Below are 26,926 nucleotides of genomic sequence, written 5' to 3' on the forward strand. Positions count from 1 at the left end.
CAGAAGAGGTACAATCCTAGTCACTGTCAGAAGTCACAAATAATTCATAAATATGATTCTTCTTAAGACCAGAAGGTTGTAGACGATGTAACTTACCCCAAGAAACTGAAAACTGTTGTACTTATTTATTTAACAAAATGGAAGTGGAAGAAATCTATCTATATATTCTTATACTTTTCTATATTAATTAAAAATGTACGAGTTCCATACCTAGAATAATTAAATATACTTGTCATAATTTTCACAAATAATTGGAAAAGGTGCTTTATTTACATATGATGATGAAAAGCTCTAAATCAGGCACGCCAGGTATTCCTCACCTTGTAGGATGGTAAAGTTGGTGATAAGCTGTGTGTGCTTGCTGTCCACTAGCTTCATCTCCTCCATCACCATGGACAAGTTGTTGACTTCTCTGTCCAACCGGGCTGTTAGTTCATCCTGCTGGGCGCGCAGCTCTCTGTTGTCTGCGTTGGCCTGTGTCACACTTCCATTCAGTCCCACTAACAGGTCAGAGTGCTGCATTACTGTCTCAGCACAGGACCTCAGGCCATTCAGCTCGGAACTGATGACACCAAGAATCTGTGCGGCAAAGCTAATGTTTCCAGTCACGCGGTTCATGTCATTCTCGTGTCTGTCTAATCGTGCTTCCATTTTGTCAAACTTAAACGAGGTGGCATTATCATGGTCTCTCTGGTGGTCCATCATCTCATGCAAGCTCTGGTCATGTCCCTCTGTGAGAGCTGAGGTATTCTGGATTTGGCTGGCTAAAGTGCTGAGCTGAGCTCCCAAGTCATTTAGAGCTTCTTCATTGTTTCTGGCCAAGGCGGAGTTGTTGGCTGCCAAAACCTGAAGGTTCTGAACTTTTTCCTTCAGCCACTCTGTGTCAGCCCGTGTTTGTCTGGCTGTTTGCTGCAGAATCTGATAGTCATTTTTCAGTTTCTGAACTTCCTGTCCTGCATTTTCAATTGTCTTCTGTAGTGTGCTGAGGAGATTGCGCTGCTGGGCCTGCGTGATGTTCAGCGCACTGACATCAACCTGAGTCTGGCTCTCTACTTTGACCTGGCTCTGTATCTCAGACTGGAGCCGTGCAGTGTCCGCCTCAAGGCTGTCAATCATTCCACTGTAAGAGGTCAAGGTCTGCTTGATGCCACGCAGTGAAGCATCATTGTTTTCCATAAAACTCTGCAGTGAGACATGTCCACTTTCCGTATCACCTCCTGTTATCCTAAGTTCATCCAGCCTGTCGCTGTTACTTGTTGCCCTGTTTGCAATGCGCTGTAGTTGATTCTGTAACGCTTCCAGATCTGACTTGAAAGTCTTCATCTCACTAGTGGCATTAACTGACATCACTCCAGCCTGATCATCTGAAAAACAGTCACACACTGTTAATAGGACATACAAATATAGTATAGTGTCAAAGCCAAAACCTACTTTCTTGTACACGTCACTGAAATCTCTGCAGCTTTCGGCATCTATGATATAATCTTGTGTTACTGGAACTTACCTAGTTTCTTTAAGTCTGTCTCCACAGCAATGATCTTGCCTCCATAATTCTGCATGCCCTCTGTCATGTTGTCCATTTTCTCAACCACTAAGAAAAAATGAAAGCGACTGTCTTAAAGTTGAAGATAGATATAGTATATTCTGCAGAAGGGCTTCTTAACAGCAGAGGGCATTGTTACACTCATACTGCTGCAATGAAAAACTGGAAAAGTTAAACGCCACTGATGGGAACATGGGATTGAATGGAATGAAAAACTTTCCTAACATTTTTCCTCACAAATTCCACTTCATCAGTGTAAATAATGTCAAACACATAATCAATACCACGCCAGCGCTTTACGACGCTGGTTCCACTTTCTCTCTCCTTACATCTGCAGGAAGAGTCTCCTCTCTTCCATGCTTTGTTTTTCTCTCAGCATGTGGGCGTCTAAATACTGAACTGGAAAACACCCTAAGCGTTCACTGTTATCATTCCAGGAGTGACAAAAACATGAAACAATAACATGCACTTGGGACAAACAAAAACAGCTTCAAAGAGCTGTTGGGTAACTGCTGAGAACTGAAGTTTGAAGGTAATCTCCTTTAAATCTGTCTTAGTTTCTCTGAAATGGTCACATGCTTTTCTTTTGGGTAAATCAGAAACACTCTATAAATTTATTCCATTGATAACAGTGAGAAAAATCTAGAATAAACTAGAAACACCTGCAAAACTCCCCACTAATCTTGAACATACCTTCTCATTCACCCCTGTTAATCTTTCCATCCTTTTCACATCCTTATATTGGAAAGGCACTGCGAGTTATATAAGGCTGCTAATTTAAGTAAGTCTTTTAGTAAGTCTGGCTGTCTATTGGGACATGTTATGAGCAAAAGCTAGGCAGTTACCCAAACTGAGATTAACACTGATGAAAGCTGCTGGAGCAAACATTTAAATAAACAATTCTTTAACAGGAATTAAAGCATTAACTTGAAAAATAGCAGCATATCTATAACAAAGTGCATAGAAAAAAAATCATAGAATGCAGAGCTCAGATTGGTTTCTTGCACACTCAAAGTATTTTGGACACTCGCAGCAATTTGTGAGTTAGTCTGTAGTTCACGAGATAACAAATTGCAACCAAGCCATAAAATCTGCTTTGGGCTGTTAAGCCTGGGTAGTCGCTGCACAGTCATCTGGTAGACATTAGAGCCAAGACATCAAACTCACTTGGGCTTGACGCTAACACAGATGCAAAGCTGGAAGCCTAAAACAAACCTGACAGCACCTAATTCTGATTTAAATCTAAACTTGTGCAGTAGTTTGGATTAAGTCTTTCCCCATTAGGCAAATATGCCATCCGTTGCCTGTGGAGCAGGTAGGACTGTAGCAGTGTTTCACTCGAGGATACTTTCGGCATATTTTTCTGTGACTGCTCTGGACCACAAATGTGTAAGGCACAGAAAGCATTCCCCGATGATAACGCCTGAAATATGTGGAATTCCTGTCTGTTTCTATTTAATATTATTTCCATTGTTCAAACAGGGAGTAACAGCAGCATGCGTGTAGTAAGGACAGCGCCACACAATCTGTTTCCCATTTAGAGCTGTGGCTAAAGATGTCAAATATGGTGGACAGTAAACAACGGTTTCTGTCAACAGAGTGGTTAATCTTAGGCCAAAGCCTCTGGCTTGACTGTTAGTGATACAACCATTTAATTTTTTATCAAACATCAAAGAAAAAGACGAAGGCAGAGAGAAGCTGTGGGACCATGGGAGTCAGAAGGCAGGGCAGGAGTAAACAAAGGGAAAAAAAACTATAATTGTGCCAAAGTCAGACATCTTAATTCTCTGTCTGTCCAAAGTCTTTCCTGAAGTTGGCCTTATCATCCTTTCTGGACTTTCTAGCAAGATTTTGTGTACTGTATTTTCTGTTTGTTATCGTTCAATCTATTAGACAAAAAAAGGAAAAAAATCAACCAAGTTTGTGTGAAGAGAAAGAACTTCATAATAAAATTATACAGAATTTCATTCATACTGATCCCCTCTCACTTTCTGTGAATCACGTCATACTAAACCAGCAAACACACCTACAGGAGTACAATACAGGATTATACATCCAAGGGCAACAGGGCCAGTTGCTATGCCTTTTGACAGTCCAGGGGCTTGTACAAGTAATATCACCACAGCACAGAGGACAGGAACTTAATTCACATGTAAATATAAGGAAATGGCAAGAATATGTTTTTTACATTTACATAATTGGGTGATCTAATATGCCAGTCCGTGGAGGGGTAGTGAAGTAGTGAAGAATTAAATAAGTGTTCCATCATCTGTAGTTAAAGGAAAGTCTATGTATTTGGCTTAGAGCATCAATATTTCTTGGCTTGTAAGAAAGGGTCTAACTGAGCCACTGTGGAAAAACTGAGGTCACCATCTGCCATTCCACTTCAACCCGTTATGCACACATTGTGGGTTCAGTGTTGTCAGGTAAGTTGTTGTGGATGTCAGAAGCTGCAATCCAGCTGAAAACTAGAGTATTTGTTTAAGCAGGCATTTTAACTTCAGTTACGGCTTACCTTTGTATCCGAGGACAGCCACCGCTATAGCGAGCAGGGCACAGAGCACATAGAGGAGTGCGATGGCTGCCCTTAATGCCCAGTCATTTTTGCACTTGGTGCACTCTGTACCCTCCTGAATTCCTGTAACACACAACAGGGTCTGTGTCACAAACCAGTGAACAGTGTACAGCACTGTCTATTTATAGTTTATATATTTTATTCCGGGACAGTTGGCATGGGACACCCATAATGTCGTTGTACATTTACAATAATAATAAAGTGCTATTCTATTCTATTCTATTCTATTCTAGGTTGGCTGCAAGCAAGAAGAATAAAATTGCAGTAGTAACCCATACACGCTCCAGCTGAAGAAGGAAGTTCATAAACACATCCCAAATGTTTTCATATAAAAAGTGAAACCACATGGATTCTTTCTTTTTTACGTCATCACTAAGTTTAGACCTGCGTGTCTGTGGTGGCACACGCTGTGCTTTTCTCAAGTTGAGTATCAATTGAAAACATTTGGCCCCATTAACTGGCAAGAAAACTCACTATGAAACTTTGAAAACACTGCACATGTGTTATCCATATGACTGAGGAACCAATACAAAACACTACTATTCCCCTTCTGTGTCATTGGCAACTAACCTAGAACACTGGGACAGTGAGATTTTTGGTCATTCGTGTCGCAGACGTTTACTTCTGCTTCCTAAAAATCCCCAACACTAAGTGATTTAATGCTAAACATTGTAGGCAGGTTGGTTGCTTGACTTTACTCGAATTGACAAAGTAGCATTTAGTAAGCAGAGATACAAGACAGCTGCCGTGAATTCACAACAGGCCAAAAAGCTCTTAATGGAAGAGGTCAGGTTATCAGGTTATCAGGTTATTTAGGAAAGGAGAATTTATGGAAAATTGTCACACATTCCCGATTTGGATGTTTGCAAACAAAATGTGAAAATCGTGCAATATCACCATCTGCCGTTACAAACAAATCACAGCAGCAGTGTGGATGCAGGACTTACAGTTCAAACTTTAGTTATAACTAACATCAGGGTTTCTCTAGTATAATATCATACCATTATCATAACTCATCAATACAACTTAAGATGCAACAAACTATTATTTAAAAGATGTTGTTAAAAGGTGTCCTGTACATAAGATTCATAAAATGTCATATTGCTATAGATAATCATAAAACAAAGTGGGTCTTCCATTTACTTTCAACATTGGTTCTATTATTTATAAAAACCGTGCACTCACAACTGCTGTGATCACTGAACACAGTGACACTGCTGAAAGATAAGACTGACTGGGGAAGAAAGTGCAGCTATCATACAGACTGTAAGCAAGCTAAATGTTTGGAGAGACTGGCTACCACTTCATTTGAAGGACAAAGGAAGCAGCGGTATGGATAAAGGTCTTAGAGTTCAAACTTCAGGTAGCCAACATCAGGGTTTGTTTACAACCACTCTAATGTCCTGGCTGCTCATCTTTCTTTAGTTATCATTATCGGAACTCATTACTAAAACGCAAACTGTAATAAATTGTTTTATTTTATTTAAATCTGAAATACATTGAAATGGGTCAAAGAACCTCACAGAGCACAACAGCAGTCTTCAAGGCTGTTGACCATGAATAATAACAATAATAAGGAGAGAATTGTTTATAGAAACATGTTATACCCACCATGGTCACAGAATACAGTCAGAAAATTTAATCCAAAAGATAACTTGTACAGTTGAGTATATCTATGCTTTAAAGTCAGGGGTAGGCCGGGACCACCAAAAGGGCAGCGAGGGTTTGTCCTTTCTGCTTTGGACCCAGACATCTGTACAAACATCATGTCTGACAAACTAAAGGGGGGGGGGGACCACCATGGAGCTAGACATGGATATGCCGGCCACTGTTGTCCTTATGTGTACCGACAGCCCCATGTGAGTGAATGTGGAGAGCTCCATCAGAGAATCCCCCACTGTCCCTGAAAACACGCTGTTTAAAGTACAGCATCACACCATGTAAACATGCAGCTGTACATCTGCAGGTTCTGGGTTGAAAGCAAGGTAAGTGTAAGGTGATGAATTTCACATACGTTTTTGCATCAATAACTTTTCTCCTGGCTGGATTTCTCCCACAGAAATAGAAAAAAAATGTGTCTGTGACTTTAAAATCTTAAACAAAGACAACAAAAGAGTGTTTTAATTGTTGTGGCAGAAAAATAATTGTGGGGGTTTTTTTTGCAGACTTTTTAGTATCTACACTTAGCATAACAAGAATTTAGCACATACTGTGTATAACCTGGGTTAAAAACCATAACAGCCATGTTCTTCCCCACAGCGACGCTTAGACTGAACTAACATGGAAATTCATTCTGGGCAGAGCAGCTGATGACTTGTTCCAGGGCTGTAACATTTTCCCACTGCTTGTCACTGCCGGGTTTTTTTTTCTAACCTCCAAGAGATTTTGCATAAACAACAATTTTGTGTGATGTGGTCCACACTAACACTTCCAAGGTAGCTAAAAGATTCTTTTACAGAGAATCAAGAAGTAAAATAAACCTACGTTGTTTCTATAACCATTCATCAGACATTTTTGATTGTTTTGACACAGTTTTGTTTTGACCTTGAAATGTGCTAAGGTGAACAAGTGAAAGGTAGTCAGAATCTCTGACATTACACTTATACTGTTTGATGTCAATCAAAGTACATTACAACAAAGTTTGATAATTTAATTTACCATATGGAGTATTTTAAGAAAAAAAAAGCTCACTCAAGTCCTCTCTTTATGTACATGCAGACAGCAAATCTACTTCTGTACCTCATTAGTCAGCACATGCATTTTGTTTTATATTCATAGGACCACTGTGACTGAAACATAAATATGATGACATATGTCATGAGTTGACTTAAAAGGGACTGTTACACCAAAGGCCTGGTGCAGAATGCCGAGAACCGTTGAGGCATGGTGAGAGCTGAGAAGCAGGAGAGCAGCCAGATTCCTCATCAGCAACCTGGACTTGAGCCAAATAATCCCCACAAGGCAAATAAATGTCATAAAATGCTACAAAGAGCAGAGGTATAGTGGAGGATACTGCAACTTACATTTTATTGATGTCAAATGAAAACCTTGTGCTTCCAGTCTGTTTTTTGTGGTTTGTCCTTTTGAATGAAGACAAAAAGAAATATATTTCTAGAAAAATGCAAGACTACTTGTGTCTTATCTGGAGAACCAGAGCTAGCAGTGTTGCTCTACAAGGATGGCACTCCTTTGTGTCTCTAGCTCAGGAAACAAGGACTAGCAGGGAACGTGCTGCAGATATTGAAAAATTCAGCATTTTAGAATTGCAGCTGCTGGTATAAACATTGCTAACATGAGTATTAAGCTCTACACTTCCCCATGGAGTATTTCTCTGCAGGATTGACTGCAGTTTTTTATATTGAATACTAAAATGAATGCTAAGCCATCAGATTATTTAGGCAGATCCTGTGGGTCCTGTAGTATGCAGGATGGCGTCTCTATGCATCGAGCTTTTTCTAGTGTATTTTGTTCCCTTTTGGAGATCTGGGATATGGAGAGTATGGAGCCTGGGTCATTGTTCCGAACTGTTGTCTCCCCTGTTGTGGGATACTGCTGCCATTTCAGAGTCCTATCGCTGTCAGCGTGGATGAGAGGCTTGGTCAAAGTAGCATCTGCATGGATGCCAGAATCCAAGGTTTCCCAGTATATCGTGTCATTGTAATGATAAGATCAGTGATGTTAAATTGACCTGTGAGTGCTTTTAAAGTTGCCGGTGATACTTAGGAGAAGTTATGCTCTGTTATGAGTCAGTTTTGGCAAATCCTTTATTGTTGCCATCAAAGTAGAAGAAAGACAGAGGATGCGGATTAGGAGACAGAGGGAAAAACAGACTGAAAGATGAAGCATTCCACTGTGGTGTCTCTAAAACAGCTGTACTTCATCTGGACTCTAAGCCAGTCAAAGAAAAAAATTCCCCAGTTCCTTATACCTGACATTAGACTTGCTTGCAAGCCCTCCCTCCCTCCTGCGTAGCAGTGGAAATTTCCATAGCAACACAAAGAAAGCCTGTGCAGGTCAGAGCCTTTTATACAGTAGCTGTGGATGGCTATCACATTAATTCTTTGATTTTGCCTTGTGTTTTGTATATAAGTGGAAAATGATGATAAGCCAAAACCCAGATTAGTCACACAGAACTTTTCTTCCCCACCTGAATGGAGTCTGACACTTTCTAATCCTGTCAATACAGCATGTTCACATTTCCTAAGGAAACGCAAATATTATTCTTTTAAATGGTAAACCCCCGTGATATCTGTCTGTCTACAGCTGTAAACTGTAGATCTATAAACCGTCATAACTTTACTTAGATATATTTGTGGATCGAGTTCAAGTTTGTGATTTCCATAATCATTCTTGGACTTGTCTTTTTACAATCTGGTTTGGAAATTCAACAAACTGAGTAGATAAACAAAAAACACGCAGTTTATCAAACAAACATGTACCACAGTGGGCCAAGGAGGATGAAGCAATCCATTTAATAACTGCCGAGTTATTTCAGCACAGCGAGAAGAGGTGGATTGAATACATCAAAGCAAACGACACTTTTATCTTGCCGGTGGAGTTTGGGTTTAAAGAACTTGATTATGTTTCTCCTGATGCCATTTTTAGGACCATGTTAAACAGTTAAACCCTGAGCAGGTTTTGCAAGTTGAACCGATGTCCTTACATCTCACTCCGGCTCCTGCAGCTAACAGTCGCCAACAGGAATGTTAAAAAGTAAGCAGCACTACGCCACAGGGGAAGCTACCACTGAGACAAATTACCTAGACATTAGGCACCTTGAACTACCGAGCTAGCTTAGCCAGCCTGCTGGGCTCTCTCTCTCTCTCTCATGTTAGAGATGGCACGTTACCACTTTTTTATGTCCGATACCGATATCATAAATTTGTATATCTGCCGATACCGATATAAATCCGATATAGCGTATTTTATAATCAATAAAATGTTTTTTTTAAATATCTTGCTACATTTTGTATAAGTTCATAATCAAGTTTAAAAAAACAAAACAAATCTAAAGCTATTCTGTTATACTTGTATGCAAAAAATACACTGCACCCAAAATATTTCATAGTTCAGCAATACTTATCAATCTAATAAACTTAAACCTACACCATCCTTCCTATTCTGGTATTTTAAAGAGTACTTCGCGGAAATATTAAGCAACCTAACTAGTAGGGTTGCCAACTCCCAGCAAAAAAAACCAAACAAAAAAACATAGGGAACCACCCTCCACCTCATAATGCTTAATTGACGTAATCAACTTTAATTTAATACACGTGTAAAAAAAAAAATGCACAGAAATCAATAATTTTTCCACAATAATTAAATAGATTCAACATCTTCAACAGAATTGCAGACTGCACACATGGTATCTTCCCAAAGGAAAAAGTACTATAGCTTACTAGGTTATAAATTATAAAGTTCCTATACTGTATACAATAATGGATTTCTATACATTTTACATCAGATGAAAACTTGTTTAAAAATCAGATATTTATTTATTAAAAGCTAGACATGAGAATAAGAAAGGAAAGTATGTCTTTGTGCCCCCCTTTCCCTGTTAATGCCCTACCTGGCCCCCTGGCAAAACTTTGCTAGACCCGCCCCTGCACAGTTACCAGCTGTCAGCTACGCAGTGGCGTGTCCAGCAGGGTGGCCCTGGGGGGGCCCCAACCAGACTGGCCACCCCGGGTGCCACCCCGAAGCTAAAACAATAAAATTAAATCAAATATCAAATGTACGATTATGTTTTCACAGTGAAGCTCAGATATTCGAATGTAAGTGAATGCAGCCTCGGCTTCTGCACTATGAGCATCACGTTAGCAAAGGAAGGAGAAAGACAGAAAACAATTTTTCGATGAAAGAAAATGAGGAGAGAATAAATGTCCCGGTAAGTAATATTAAGTTTGTTGAGTTTTGTAAACTTCTGTGGCATTAGAATACCAAGGAAAAAATAACACTTAGAGAATTATTGCAACCGTCTAATATTTCAGACAGTAGGCTACTGGGGGGAGCTAGCATAAGTCGTAGCCTATTTTAGCTAAATGTTTGCTAGCATAGCATGAGTCATAAGATATAATCCAAGTCTAACATTGCTTTATGGAGCTGCAGATTTGGTTGCAGGTTAACATAGCTGGACTGGCTATCGGGCATACCGGGCATTTGCCCAGTGGCTGATGACTTATTTATAAATTTTTTTTGTAACGGCATGAACAATGAGAGGTGGTGGAATGGCCAGATGCTGGCCGATGTGAAAAAATAACTCAGTTGTTTGGTGGTGGCTATGGCGGAGCTTCCACAGAGGCCAGCAGGTGGATGAGGGAAGGGGAGGCAGGAGGAGGAGAGACCCGAGGCGGCCGCCAGTCCGAGTGTCAGGTGAACTGAACTTCAGGTAAGAACTTATGACCTGCAGTCTATCTGGGTCAGATATAAAACAAATTTAGGTGGAGTTTATTTTCGTTGTGCTGACTTTTTACAGTCAGTTACAATAACTCGTACTGCGTACTGGCTAGCATGACGGAGTTTCTATACAGCTGAGTGGGTGCTATGATGTTACTGATAGTGAACTTTGTTTTATTCATAAGGTTAGTTAGTAGACTTGTCAACCACTCCTTAAAAAATGGAATGGTCCCTCATTCAGAGAAAATATTACACGTTTCATATTGAGCTGTAAGGAACACAGTTTATTCCAGGCTTAAGCTAAAATGGAAAAAGACACAAAGCTGGATTTATTCTGCGTCTTCACGCTGTCAGCTGCCTCTTCTTCTCTCATTCTCTCTCCTCCCTTTCCTGTTGCTACTTCAATCATGAAACTGATCGATGATCAGCTGATCGGCTTTTCCCTCTTGTTTATTTATCGTCCACTTTGCGCCAGAAAAAGGAAACCAGCGGATGTCGTGCTAAACAACAGCAGCACATTTAAGCTTGATCAGCTGTTGTTAGAATTTATTTAATATTAATTTCTATCAGCTGATGTTTGCTGGAGCCACAGCTGTAAAGCTGCTGGTCATGATGTCGGTTTGGATATGTGGTGAGAGGGAAACATGAAGATGAAACCAGGAGATGTCCTTACTGAATCATCAGAGCTGAACAGGTGATGGAGAAACAGGTTTACCTTTTAGGTGACATGAATGAGTTGAAGGGAAGTTATGAACTGTTTCTGAGAGACAAACAACACCAGGATCCTTTTCTAAGTAGCTGACAACTGGTAACTGTGCAGGGGCGGGTCTAGGAAAGTTTTGTCAGGGGGCCAGGTAGGGCATTAACAGGGAGAGGGGGGCACAAATAAATACTTTCCTTTCTTATTCTCATTTAAAATATCTAGCTTTTGTTAAATAATTATCTGAATCTTGCGAACAAAGTTTTTATCTGACGTAAAATGTATAGAAATCATACATATACCAACAAGACTGTACATCACTGTCACAACAGCATTTGTTTTCATTCAAAGGCTTCATGGCTTTAATACCTGGTGGGCCGGTCTTTAATCAAAATGCCCGGGCCGATTTTTTGTCCCAGTCCAGCCCAGCAGGTTAATACTGGCAGTGTCACCATGCCAGCTGACTGTATTTCATCATCAGCCAGTGTTCTTTATACATCAGTATTACCAAAGTTTATCATAAGGCAGCATAGAAAGTATTTACTTGCTTCCAGGTTTTATTCAAATGTTAGTCTTTTCATTTGTTTCCCCACTTTTTTCCTGTTTCAAAATCAAACACCAGTTTGTGAGAAGATTATCTTCTTTTTTAATAGGCAGATAAAGTTTTGCATTGGCTAATTTGACAATTGTATGTTAAAAATGTTCGTATTTTAATATTAAAAAATGTTTTTGCCCAAAACATATGTGCACTATATGTCAGTAAAAATACTATGCAAATATTGCTGTCCTTGAATGCTGAATAAACACTGACAAAGCACTGATTGTATCTCTTGTACTTTATCAACGCAGTACCTAAAAAGTTTGCACCGTAGTGGATAAAATCTCATTCTAATAAGAGTTAAAAGTGCATTCGGTTATTAGGTTTATAGGGTTATTGAATTATGGTTGGTAGATTTTTGTTTTTTTAACATTATCTGTGCCCCTACCTGGCCCCCCCAACAAAAACTTTCTAGACACGCCACTGCAGCTACGTAGAAAAGGATCCTGGTGTAGAAAGTAATATTAAATAAATTCTAACAACTGCTTATCAAGCTTAACCATTCTGCTGTTGTTTATCCGCTGCTTTCTTCTTTCTGGCGCAAAGTGAGTGATTTTATTTAACTTTACAGTGTCATAAATCCGCTGACAGGTTTATAACACTTTAAATTGAGCCCCAGGTTCTCTCTAGCACATCTGGGCCTTGTTACAGTGGAGCCAAATCAAAGGATGCATGCAAACATTTGATACATCATTCCTTCGTGCCAAGCAAGTAGCTAAGTTCTAAACTTTGCTTTCAGTGGACTATGTGGAGTGTTTTTATAAGAAACCTTCCCACTGGTATTCACTTCCTTTTCATGATGAGTAAGGAGTTAAGAGTGTTACAGTTAGGAGAGATCTGTATGTTGTTAAATAACATATAGAGCAGCGGTCCCCAACCCCCGGGCCTCGGACCGGTACCGGTCCGTGAGTCGTTTGGTACCGGGCCACGAGAGTTGAGGCTCAGGTGTGAAATGTATAGTTTTCAGGGTTTTTATCAGTTTTCAGCGTTATTTTGTTATCGTTTTTATCGTTTACTCGGTTTTCCTGGGTCTTTTCACGTGTGTTATGAATAAATTTTCTTTTTTTCGGTACCGGTACTAGTTTTATTTTGTTGTATTTATCCGCGACACATTAAAGGCCGGTCCGTGAAAATATTGTCAGGCATAAACCGGTCCGTGGCGCAAAAAAGGTTAGGGACCGCTGGGGTAGAGGACTGCATGTCTGAACAGGATAACATGCACATGTTTTACACACACACACACACACACACACACACACACACACACACACACACACACACACACACACACACACACACACACACACTAGTTAAAGCTGAAAAAACTGTATATTGTACTCATAAGGCTTTGGCCAAAGACAATAATACAAACACTCCACTGGGATATACAATGTGGACGGGTGACTCAAACACATCCTCTCTTCAGAATGCCATCAACCTTTGTCTTACACAACAGAGGCCTCCTCATTCTAGTTTCAATTTTAGCTAGTGAGATTTAATGGTGAAAATATAACAAATCCAAGTATTACTTACAGATGTTTAATATCATGTTTTCATATCTTGAACGTGTAATCGGGGGTATTTCATTTGACAAAAAAGAATAAACAAAACATTAATGACCATCAATCCATCAATTACTATTATGACTAATTTTTCAGACTCTCTTGCTTGCTTGACTTATGCAACAACAACAAAAGAACAACACAATTTCATGCAAAATTATCTCCTTAATGAGTCTTTCCTAATGCCACCAGCTGCTTTATAAAAACAAACATTAATTTCTGCCTGCAACATTTGTTTACCTAAAAGCCCTTTGAGTACTTAGTTCCAGTAAGATTTCATAACAACACAGAGCGAGTAAAACAAAAAATTGGAGCTACTGAAGGAATTGTGCAAACTGTGAAAAGGAATAGAACTGAGCTTGTTTTTTAGGGGAAACTTTATGATGCATTTCTCATTTTGAGCACTCCTCTGTGTTTTTATTTCCAACTGGTAGAGGGGAAAAAAGAAAAAAAAAAAAAACGGTTAGCTGGCCTATCAAAGACAATCGCAGATCCAAGATGGAGTTGATTAACCCCCAGTTTTGTCATTCCATCTGTGCTTGGTTAAAGAAAGACAGACTATGACAAATGGGTCATATATTGTAATCCTAAGACATACATTTAAGTGTGCATGTGTGCCTCGTAAACAAAGCTGGGCCACTGTATTGTTCATACTTTGTGTGGCTGTGACCAAAAAGCCTTTCTGTTCTAGTCAGCAGTTTCCATTTAAATCCAGGCCAATAGTGTATGATGGGATGAGGAGATATGTAGGTAGAGTCACATCTGCTGCCACAATATACAGTGGAAGAAATGCCAACTGCTGGCTGTGTTATAAAATACAGGGTATGAGGTAGGTCCACTACGAGCTGGCAAGCAGAGGCAGTGCTCACAGGCAGGGCTTTTTAACATAACTGGGAGTTAATATTACCGGGGACTGCTGTAAAGTGCAACTCAAACAGCACCTGCAACCACAGGCGCATGCAAGTATGTATTTTCATACACATTAAGTGCTTATAAACGTTTGATATCCCAGTTCCCCAGAACTGGCATAAAACCATTAATTACAATGAGAAAGATTTGCTGTTTTCTTGTGCAGAGGGGCACAAGAAAACATATATTTAGTACAGCCAGATAAAGTATTATTACACAAATAAACACAGACATTTTTGAAACTACATCACGAGTAAAGCTCTAAAGAGAGACACGTTAAATTCCAGGCAGTAGTCTATTAATGTATAAAACACAAACTTTTCATCCTTTTAAGCTTCTTCTTATTTTAAAACAGATATCCATCCATCCATTTTCTTACGTTTATCCAATTCAGAGTTACAGTTGGGTTGTCATAAGGGGAAAAAAAGGCAGGGTATACCTTCACAGGGATAACATAGGGAGAAAGACAACCATTCACACTCACATTCACACCTACAGCCACATTAGTGTCACCAATTCACCTAATGTGCGTATTTTTGGACTGTGGGAGGAAGCTGAAGTACAGAGAGAACATGAAACATGAAAATCCCACAAAGAAAGGCCCCAGCCAGCCGGTAAAACAGGCATGCATGAATTTGAAAAACAAAACAAAACAAAAAAACAGAACAAAAACCCAAAAAGCAAAACATAGAGAACCCATAAACAATTTTTATTGGCCTGTGAGCAGTACAACAGACCCCCTGGTCTCTCCTGATCATGTTCCAGTGTTGGCATGTTGGAATGAGTTAATGTCAAGTTAAACAGTACCCTGGAAAAGTTAGACCACTTAGTATCAGTTCTTGATGAAAGTCAATGGAATTCAACCAATTATAATGGTCAATAATTTTATTATAGTTGTTTTAAATTTAAACAGCAAATGATAGTGTATTAAACACACTAGTGGTGCATAAAGTCAAACCAACCTTTTAGCAGGTATAATTATCTCCAACAAATGAAGGTAAGTAGTGTGAAACACTTGTGGAAACATTTAGCTAAAATAGGCTACGACAAAAGCTTTGCATTTAACCTACATATATATACGTAATTAAATCAAACAGGAACTTCTAGCGAATCATTTCAATCATCACACTCCATGTTTTTTCTGCAGCTTAATAATATACTAAAAATCTGAACAGTTTCAGGCAGGAACACAAAACTGAGCTAGGAAGCGATGTGTGAATTGGCAGGTTACCCATCTGCATCGTGTCGCCAGAACAGCAAATCAGTCAGAGTGAAATCGAAACACAAGGCTTTCATGTGTTTTTATAGAGTGGAGGCTTGCGCCTTAGCTTCTGCTTTTGCAACAGAGTCAAAACATATTTGAGCAGCAGATAAAAGCAAAACACCATTCAGACACATAGCTGTTTATATATAATGAGCCAAATTTTGTCTCTCTAAGAAGTATTTCCGCTTCTGACAGATTCCTTTGGCACTCTTGAGATAAAACAATGGTTTTTAGGTTGAAAAACAATTTCTTCAAGCATAATAAAAGGACCAATATTAGCTAATCACATCATACGTGGGGTTAATGCTATTTTCAAATTCTTGCCAATTATATTACTCTATCTGCCAGAAAAGAAATAACATAAACAGCCACTCACTTTCAGCATCCCTGATGCAAACAATACATTATGAAGGAACATTGAAAATTAGTTTTAATCACTTTGTCCCACAATAAAAATCCTTGCAAGAGCAAGAACAGCTTGTATGCATGAACATAAAGTAATGTAAGATTCAAGTGCATACATTTGGCCTGTAGTCAATGGTTTTGGTATAATTGAGCCCTCTAGCCCACAGAAATCAGTTAGTGTTGAGTTGTTCTGTGTACTTTGAGGTGACAGTCCTTCATATATTCTGCCAATACATGAAACAAACAAACAAAAAAAACAACAAGAATAAAAGAATTGACCATATCAGTGAGCCCCTCAACCTTTAAAGTTCAAAGTGCTTCATTCACTAGATGCTACTAAAGAAAGCACCTTTTTTTAAACTTTGGAAACCTCCATGTACGAATGTGCCATATCTATAATCTCATTATGCCTCATGAACCACGCAATTTTCCTATTACCAGGAAAGCATGCTGTGCTCGTTGGTAAAATGTGGATTGCATAAGTGTGATCAATATCAAACATTTCTTTAATTGTAACCATGTTATTCAGAGAAAATTGTTTTTATGATGGCTCCCATAGCGGAGCCTCACGGAGAACTGTCTGTGTCTTGGATGACATTCATGGAGTTCACTCACAAAGCCCCACGGATCTCAAATTCACCACAAGAACATGACCTCAATTAAACTGAGACATATTTTGTCAAGAAGGTTACGAATCTTTCATTGCGTTCTCGTTTCAGTCCAAACCTGCTATACTCGCATTTTGACTTGAGCGCTGGCGTTAACTCCACACACCATCTGTGCAGCTGGATTTTTGTGTGGTCATGCCGGCTGGGTGGCCCAGCGTGGAAGCACTTACTGAATCAGCTACAATCATCACCCAGCCTGATGGTCATAACCCTAAGTCTGTCTGAGGTGGTGCTACACTCTATCCCATCGCCACAAAGCACTTTCTTTCAAGCTTCATCGCCAAGTAGAGCCAATAAAACCACACAGCGTGGACTGAGCAGGCTGTCCAGCCAAGTCTGGCTTTACTTGTGGGGAAAGATGCTGACCACAGAGACGATGGTATCTAACTATTTGTTAAGCAGCTGCAGTTTTAATGTGATCCATATCAAAGTAGTTATTTAATGCAATATAGCTTTTAATCTGAAGATGCCAATACATTTCATTTCTCACTAGTCTGATCATTCAGACAGCTTTTACTGTATCTAATAAGATGTGGTATGTCACCACAAAGACAGAATAAAGAGCTCTCAATCATTCACATATGTCGTGGACTCTTTGATGGCTGATTAGGCAATTTGAAACTACAAAAACTAAACATCAGATTTTTTGATGTTTTTGTCACTGATGCAAAATAGCGCCATGAATTAATGAAGAAAATTTAAGATCTGATTTCACTGCATTCCTTCCCAGAAACAGTGCACCTATTACTCTGGTCCACATTTCTCAGAAGTAAATTAGCAGCTGCTATTTGTTTTATGTCAAATGCATCGAATTAAAAAAAATGCATGCAGTGTGTCACAGGGCCACAAAATTATTTCAGCTTTAATCACAAACATGACATGATTCCCACAATTAAATAAACATGATCTACTGATTTAAAACACTGCTCGAACGCAAAGCTAATCTAACGCTATTGCTCCCTAAGCCACTACCTGACCACATACCTGCATCTGCCAATCTAAGCTGTTCCCTGTGCTGCAAAGTTTCTTGGATAAAGTTTGAATCAGTATCATTATCTTAAAAGACAACAGATAACAGACCGTCAAAACAAAAATCAAATGTCTGGCACAGTTGAAGGCAAAGAGCTTGTTCCTAAAGGTTGCTTATCTATTGTTTGGAAATATTTCAAATTTAGGGAAAGTGATGTTAACCCAGAACGAATCATATGCAAAGATTGTTGTATAGTGGCGCCTGCATTGCAAAGCTGCACAATTAACTTATTCAAACGCCTGCAAAATCACCATTAGTTGCAGTAGAATATACTGTAGGTCAAGAAATGGTTGCTAATGTGAGTCACCCAACATTAAGTCAGTCTCAAAGGTGAGCCTGTACTGCACATTGGATACATCTATCCATTTTACAAAGACAAAATACTATCACATTCTATTTGGCCAAAAATATGTGTCCAATAAACATGGTGAGTAATGAAAGCTTTATTTTTCCACAGTGCCAACACCTACACTGTGTGCGAAACACACTGCAGTGGAGACAGAGAGGGATCTCACAGCAGTGAGGACCTGTTTTGTTTACATCAATCATGGAGGCAGAATAAATGGTCTGAAGTATATTCTGTTTCTTGGCGCTTGGGTAATGTGAACAAACACCTTGTTTTTACTTATAGTACTTACACTATTACTTAACATCTTACTACTTTTTCTTCAAGATGCACTGAATTTCGGTGTAAAGGGAAGACCAGTATTTTTTGGATGCAAAGATGTGTACATTAGGGGAAATATAGCACAGGCCAGATGTAAAAATTATGTTGAGTTGATGTGACAAAGCAATAAAAACATCTTTGTCACTGATATCAGTGAATAATCATGATAAAATATCCTGATCTCAGTCTTTTAAATCTTTCAAGTATTTGCATGCTTTGAAAGTTTCTTTTACACTTTAAGCCCCAGAAAGGAAATTAATTCAGTGAGTCAGTGTCTCCAAACTCCAAACTTGACTAATGCTAAACTATTCACTGACTCTGACTATTTGTAAGAAAATCTGATTTACAGGAGTGTGGGTGAAAAACACTGAAGTATTGTACTGAACTACGTGTATTCAGTCCTGCATAGTAATGCTCAGGGTGACTGGGCGGTTCTGATTTTCCTTTGCAGCAGATGCACCGATGTGAATACACAAATGCATACTTGACACAGTCATTTAAAAGACATGAGAGCTGAGTAACTGGAAAAATTACATAACCTACTTTTCTGGATAAAATGCAGACATTTTAAGCCATCAAAATGAAAGTATTAAGGCATAAACAAGACACTTAGCTCTGTGCTGGACTGGGGCCAATGTAAGCATAGCCAGAGCAACAAGAGTCCCTGAGCCAGGTCTGCGAGTCAGACAGCGAGCAGCGAGGTGATTCACGGCAACGCAATGACAAACGCACAGTTTCAGTGAAGCTTTCTGCTGTTTTTCAAAGAGAGGAAGCAGATAAGTTTATGTTGGCCATCACTGGGGCCAGAAGACTTTCATTAAGTGTAACGCTGATGCTGAGACATATACACAAGTTCTTCATCCAGCCCGTCTGAGACTGTAGAGAGAAAATACAGTCAGATGCTTCCAATATTGTCCATGTTATTCTTAAGCCAGAACCTGCCATGAATGCAGAGCTTGACAAGCATCCATTATGTGAGAGAAGGTGACAGTCAGTTCCAGGGATCTCGTTAAAATTGACCAACATATCCCTTGGGGACGAAGGATGAGGTGGTTAGGCCAATTTCAGTCAAAAACAACTGTGGCTATATATAAAACTACTTACTGACAGAAACTCTGCTGCAACTCTAGAAGTATCATGTTTTAAATTGGAGATCCTTTTTCATTGACATTTTGAGTTATTGTGTTATTGAGTTTATATCTATGTGGCAATGTCTGTACTAAAGGAAGTCTGATATACTGTGAATAAGATGTAACTGGAGGCAGCTGGAATGTACTGTGATCTCTAAATTGCCTTAGTGGAATTCAGACAGAATCCCAACTCAATACAAATTCATATACACCATAAAACATCCAGCTGTGCATGGCTAAGACCTATTTTGGATACAAAGCAGTTTATATTAAGTTTGCACTCCTACTATCTGCGTACAAATGCTGGTTCTGGAAAATTCTATTCACTCTATTCTCCTATATTTATGTACAAGTGTATTCACAATCATGCTCTGCATGAGGGTTCAACTGGGGACAGAAACAAAAGAATGGTTGAGATATGCTTAAGGTTTGGTTAGGCTAGTGGTTCAGGCTAGACAACTAAAATTATGGCAGGGCTAAAAAAAAAAAAAATCTGTTGGTCTGTAAGAAATGACTAACTCTGCTACTGCAAGAAAGCCAGACGCACTGCAGTTCCACCCCACCTGGCTTTCACATCTGAACACCCTTTTCCACAAATTTGGAGTCAAACATTGAAGATGGAACAATTTATGGTCAGCTGAAGCTACTACTGCTTATACACGCAAGAGGCCCTCAGTTGGAAGCAGGGTGAAGTCAAGAAAGGTTTATCTTTATGCAGAATGTGGAAAAAACAATGTGGCAACAACTTACGTGTACTATTCCTTAATGAATACAACATGCATGGGGACAGTGGCCTCTGACGCACATAATGACACACTAAAGTCACTCACAACCCAGAAAAAAGAATAAATAGATAAAGTTTTTTTTAGAGGAACCCTGTAGATTGAGACAAATGATGTGTGAATAACTACTGCACTGATAATGTGAGCATCAAAGACCAACATTAGCGGATGTACCACAAACAACTTTGCATTTAATGTCTGGTTTACAGTAAATGATAACACAAATATCTAATCAGCCAATCACATGGCAGCCACTCAATGCATTTAGCCATGCAGACATGGTCAAGACGACCTGCTGAAGTTCAAACTGAGCATGGGGAACAAAGGTGAATTTACGTGACTCTGAACATGTCATGGCTGTTGGTGCCAGACGGGCTGTTTTGAGTATTTCAGAAACTGTTAATCTACTGCGAATTTTCCTCACAACAATCTTGAGGGTTTAGAAGGAATTGTTAAAAACAGGAGAAAATATCCAGTTCTTGAAGGAAATCAGCGTATAGGAATCTTACCGAAGTCAGTTATTTCCTGTTTTTGCTTTTAAATTGTGTTACTGCTCCACCATGTACCCCTTTAAAACACAGCTGGATCCTTAACTTCCTGTCTGACAGACGCCAAGTGGTCAGACCAGGCAGCATCACCTCATCCCCCATCACACTGAACACTGGTGCTCCACAGGGGTGTGTACTGAGCCCTCTCTTGTACTCACTCTACACCTATGACTGCACGGCCACTAGCAACTCCAACATCACTGTGAAGTTTGCGGATGACACTACAGTGGTGGGTCTTATCACCAAAGGTGATGAGACGGCCTACAGGGAGGAGGTCAGCGCCCTGACCCACTGGTGTCAAGACAACCATCTCACCCTCAACGTCGCAAAGACAAAGGAGTTGATAGTGGACTTCCGGAGGTGCAGAGAAGTACACACCCCCATCACCATCAATGGCGCTGCTGTGGAGAGAGTGAGCAGCTTCCGCTTCCTTGGTGTACATCTGGCTGAGGATCTTACGTGGTCAGTACACACAAACAAAACAGTGAACAGGAAACTGAGACTACAGTTCCCATTCCCAATTTGTGCTCACCAAAACTGCATAATTAACTGGTCTAAAGAGCCTAAATTTTTCTTGCAACATTTTAAATAAAGAACAAGAGAGCATGGATCCATCCTTCCTTGTATTTATGGTTTAACCCCCCCGGAGATAGTATAATCCTGGAGATGGTGTAATACTGTCACAGATTTTTTTGGCACACTTTGGGGCAATGCTTACATGCAACAGTCTAACTCTATCCCTTTATGACCACAGTGTACCCATCCTCTCTTGGCTGCTTCAAGCAGAATTACGTGCTATGTCAAAAAGCTCAAATCATCTCAAATTGGCTTCTTGAACATGTCAATGAGTTCATTGTACTCAAATGGCCTCCCTACTCACCACATCTGAATCCAATAGAGCATCTTTGAGATGTGGTGGAATGTGAGATTTGACTCATGTAAATCTGCAGCAACTGTGTGATGCTATCATATCATCGCGGATCAAAATCTCTGAGGAATGTTTCCAGCACCTTGTTAAATCTAATCTCCTTGGGTCTGTTCAGCTGCCCTGCGACTGTCCCTCTTTGATGCTCTGAACAGAAGCTCTTGTGGCATGCTTTACCATTTACCATAAGTCCATTCCTGCCAGACTATCACTGGTCAATCCAGGATTAACTTATCTTCTCTGTGTGTGAGAAAGAGTTTTTTTTTTGTTTTTTGTTTTGTTTTGTTTTTTTTTGGGGGGGGGGGGGGGGGGGTTGTCCTTCATTGTTTCTATTTTAGTTACCTAGTTTCTTAAGTTTGTTTTTTTCTGTTTGCAGTCATATTCATATTTTCACTCTGTTTCCTCCCAAGACTCCTGCTCTTTATTGGAAACACCAGAAAGTGTTTTTTCATTACGACAACGGAACATAAAGTGCATGCATGCGTGTTCTGGAAGTGGGGTGCAAGTAACAAGGAGGCATTTAGAAAGCATTCTTTTCTTCTAATAAACTCTGCATAAATTAAAACCACTTGTTCCCAAAAATAAGTCAAGCAAAGAACGTGACTCATCAGCTCCAAAAAGAAAAAAGAAAAAAAAAGAAACAAAAAACAAAAAAACCAATAACCCAAAAACAAAACAATGGAAAAATGTTTCCCTGTGGAATTAGTCAAAAATAAATGCAGATTACAAACTGCAAAAACAACCACTGGGCACTGAGTGATGCTAAGATAAAGGAAGCATTTTAAAATAAAATAAAAAATAGATTTTTCCACTTCCCTCTTCCCTCTCTCTCCTTTGGCATTTTGCTGACACAGCACAGGCCAGACCTGAAACCCACACTCCACCTCTGTCTCATTTTCTTTTTTGGAGTACGGGCCGGCAATGAATAAACCTCCAGTATGGACACAGGAAGCAGCTCAGCAACTTCTCAGGTTTGGACGTACTCTTAGTGGGAAAACAGACCACTTGTGAAAAGTAAATGTCAGAATGAGTCAACACCATCTTTCCTGTCATTAAAAGAAGACATAGGAGACGCAGGGCAACATACCATTTTTTGCTAATGTATAAGTGTAGGAGACAAGTTAAAGGTACAGTTTAACATTTTTTGTTGGAGAAAATCCCTGAAATGCAGGGTGGATGTATAAACTATGCAGGCTACATGTTTTTCTAAGCTTCCCGTCTTCATGGCTTCTAGCTCCCTGTTTTATGCAAAGACGTGAGCACAATATCAATCTGCTCATAGTATGTGACTGTTTATATCGAAACATCAAACTACATCTTGAGTGGACAAACAAGAAATGCTGATGCTTCCCTATAAGACTGAGGACCTAAATGACTAGTTTTAGTATGAAAAATATAGAAATGACGTGCTGAGTGAATATGTTTTGAAGGTCTGAGAGCAACATGAAACAAATTTCTCCCTGCCAATCAAAAACTAATATTGCTGGGGAGGGAGGGATTGTGTTTCTTGTACAGAATCTGTGCCAAAGAGCAGTTTTGATAGGTTTCAAGTCCAGCAACTACTTGAAAAAATACAATTTAGGTATACAACTTCCCTTATCGCTTATGTGATCTGTTTAGAAACCAGAGGTCAAACAGCTCAGTAAAAAGTGCAGATGGTCTGAATAAATAATAGGCAACATATATATTGTCTGAATGACACAAAAACACATTCATAGCAACAACGATGTTTGGTTTGGAAGCAAAGAAATGCAAACTGCCCTATTCTTGTAAGAAGAGTTGGATCAGCACATGCATTCATGTTTAACGCACATACAGTAATAGACAGCCTAGAAAATAAACAAAAGCTACTTGTAAAAATAAACAACATTTGGAACGTCTTGTACATGAGATACATTGTTATCCAAAATGCTGCAACAAGAGTACAAACAGGAACCAGGAAGAGAGAACATATTTCTCCTACATTAGCTTCTCTTCCTGATTAAAACCAGAACTAAATTTAAAATGATTCTTTCCATATAAAAAGTCCTGAATAATCAAGCTTCATCATATCTTAGAGACCTCATATTCTCCCAATACATCACTTCATTCTCAGACTGCAGGCTTACTTGTGGTTCTTAGAGCTTCCAAGAGAAGAACAGGAGGCATAGCCTTCAGCTTTAAGGGCCCTTCCCCCATCGAACAAGCTCTCAGTTTGGATTCAGGACAAAGACACCCTCTCTAGTTTTAAGACTGGACTTAAGCCTTTCCTTTTTGATTAAACTTATAGTCGAGGCTGGATCAGGTGGTCCTGAACCATCACCTAACTATGCTGTTATAGGCTCAGGCTGCTGGGGGACTTCCTATAATTAACTGAGCTCTTCCTCTTCACTCACCTATTTTCACCAATAATGCAATTACAAGCTAATATTGTGTGTCACTGACTTGTCTTCTTTCTCCAAAAGTTCTCCCTATGCTGTCCTTTTTCTCTTCTCCTTCCAAACTGTCATGTTAGACAGCTTCCCCCACACAGAAGTCTAGCTGTGCTGTAGGTCTCTTCCTGTTAAAAGGGAGTTCTTTCTTCCCACTGTCACTAAATGCTTGCTTGTTGAGTTGTTTCTTTCTAATTGTAGGTTCTTTACCTAAAATTAGAAGACTGTTGCTGCAAATTGGATCTCTACACATAAAATTTAAACTGACTTTAACTTATTTAAGGTAGGTATTTCACCTACTGCATTTAGGCTGCATAAACACTAAGGACTCTGTAACACTCAAATATTAAAGGGATAAAATTTGATCTGTTTTTATTGGGCATTTATGGGAATTGCAGGAAGCTGCATTCCATTTAAGCACCACACATGGTGTCTGAAAATTAAAGCCAGTACAGAAATGTCTGAAATGTACATTTTTCATCCAACAATGGGTACCTCCTCTGTAAAAGAAAATCTTATGTAGTGTTTGTGGACTCTCAGATCCACTTTACATATCAGAAATCTTTCCTGTTGCCTACAGATTCTGCATATGTCACAAGCCAATGGCTGATATCAATATAGCCATACATCTAGGATGTTAACAACATCTGTTTTGAGGTATATATATATATATTACCTGATGAGTGGGTAAGTCAACAAACCTGTCTGCATAAGACCCAAATACATACCAAGAACAGATCCAGTGGGAGGCAGTTTTTATGTTTTATATAGCCCAGGGTTTAACAGAAGTACACATGTGCTGATAAAACTGCAAAGTTATCAGCTAGTCAGGAACACCCAGGATATTGTGGTTTCTCGTTCCACTGTAATCCTTTTCTGTTATAACAAAGAAATAAAATAAAAAAGAAAGCTACAGCCAAAAATAAGTACCTTTCTCGGAAATGAGTTGCAGTCTGCATTTAACCTCAAGGATTATTGCAGATGGGCTACAGCCAAGACACACACAAAAAAGTGTGCAAAATCACTGATGTGTCATAAGAAATATGAACCAGTTAAGGTGGTCACAGCAGATGGTTCCAGAAGTCACTTTATACTTACCAAACCTTTTATAACCAAAGGACTGCACCTCCTCCTCATCAGCAAAGTCGTCTGGAAGGAGAACAGTAAAAGGGATAAAATTTAATGGAAAGTAAACAAAACCAAACCAAAAACCAATAGAATGTTAAATTCAGTCAGACAGAAATAAAGAGATGTGAGCTTGAATATACTGTAAACTGTGCCTGTTGATGAAGAGATTGAAACATTACTGAAACCCTAAGATTAGCTTTTGTTTTCTACACAGATTACAGTTTAATAAAGAACAGACTTCTCCAGTCAATTTAAATCAAAATTTTCCTTTGTAGAGGATATTTAAAACCATGTCTCTCTCAATGAGTACTGTAAGAAAATCATATAGGAAATGTTATTTGTTGCCCACTGAATCTGCCTTAAACATTTTAAAAACATGTCCAAAATTTGTCCAACTGAGATCGTCTAAATCAGACTATCAACATGTCCAACCTTGACAGGATTGAACCCCAAAACCACTGTGTGGGATTATTCTCCCATGTCTGTGGGAACAACTCTAACCCATGAAAATAAAGAAACAAAACATGTCCCAATAATCTTATGACAAAAACCCCCTTTTTCATCTATATAACCTTAAAAGGGGCAATAAATGTCTGAAGACTAGAGCAGTGACTCTTTTCTATCAGTGCTTCTTCAGCTGGAAACGGGAGAAGTAAGAAATGTGTGATGGGAAGCTGCCTCTTTCCAAGGTCTAGTACTGAAATAAATGACTCTGACCTTTTAGCAGACCCCATGGACAGAGAGCAGATGGAGCTAAGAGGTGACCAGAACAATCTAAAGTGTTGTAAAACATACTAAACCAATCTTACAATTTGTGTTTCCCTATCCCTACACCCCCAACAACCTCTTTCCTGTTTATGTTTCCAAGTAACATGAAAACATCCCATTACAATAGTTGTATCAGTGTAAGTCTGGAGCTGCTGAAAAGTCATTTTTGGGAAATGGAATTTTACCCGAAGGGCTGACCTGAAAAAAGCGCAAGTCAAAGTGAGTGTTATTTGGATTTGGCGATGCGTACTGCTGCATGGGGCCAGGATACTTAAGAAAGATTGTTTAACATTCCAGAAGCAGATACTAGTGAGACTAATAGTTACATAATACTGAGAGGACACAATTTGTCCATTTTGGAAGGTTAGGCCATCTGTCTCTCTGATATAAACAAAGTCCTGCATGGAAAAGAAAGTTTAAAATATATAACAATGATAATAATAATAATAATATAAGATTTTTCACACCGTTACTGATATTTACTGATTTAAAACTCTGACATATATGTTGGCTGATATTTTTTTTCTACCAGACAGATGAAACATTGCCAGATTTCAATAACATTTGTTATATATAGATATTTATGAGTCCTTACTAAGATAATACAAAGAAAAATAATGTGCTTTATTGTCACAGCAAGTGGTGGATTACTTGTTTCTGCGCCGCCTGACTTTGCTTGGATCAGCTAGCATTCCAAAAGTGTTGACAACAGAGAAGTTGCATTAACAATCATAACACAATTGAAGGGTGTTTCTTCGATCTCTTCTTTAAATGCTGATACCAGTATATTGAAAAACAGCTAATATCGCCCAATATATTGGCCCCATCAACATCAGTATTTTAAAACTTGAATCCTACAGCAGTCCAGTGCCTCTTTGTGTTTGCCTTCTATAAGTATCTATTTGCCTTTAATTATC

General features: G+C 39.1%; 1 protein-coding gene across 1 annotated transcript in view; it reads right to left on the reverse strand.

Annotated features, from left to right (window-relative positions):
- Positions 1-26,926, reverse strand: part of LOC113010712 (signal transducing adaptor molecule (SH3 domain and ITAM motif) 1) — a 42,715-nt gene that overhangs the window by 13,747 nt on the left and 2,042 nt on the right. Inside the window, exons 2-5 of the mRNA XM_026149914.2 lie at positions 25,212-25,262; positions 4,059-4,181; positions 1,505-1,591; positions 321-1,364 (exon numbers count right to left, since the gene is read on the reverse strand). Coding sequence (XP_026005699.2) covers positions 321-1,364; positions 1,505-1,591; positions 4,059-4,181; positions 25,212-25,262 — 1,305 coding nt within the window. The remainder of the gene's footprint in view (positions 1-320; positions 1,365-1,504; positions 1,592-4,058; positions 4,182-25,211; positions 25,263-26,926) is intronic.

The sequence above is a fragment of the Astatotilapia calliptera genome, chromosome 18 (genome assembly GCF_964374335.1).
Source record: "Astatotilapia calliptera chromosome 18, fAstCal68.1, whole genome shotgun sequence".
Classification (NCBI taxonomy): domain Eukaryota; kingdom Metazoa; phylum Chordata; class Actinopteri; order Cichliformes; family Cichlidae; genus Astatotilapia; species Astatotilapia calliptera.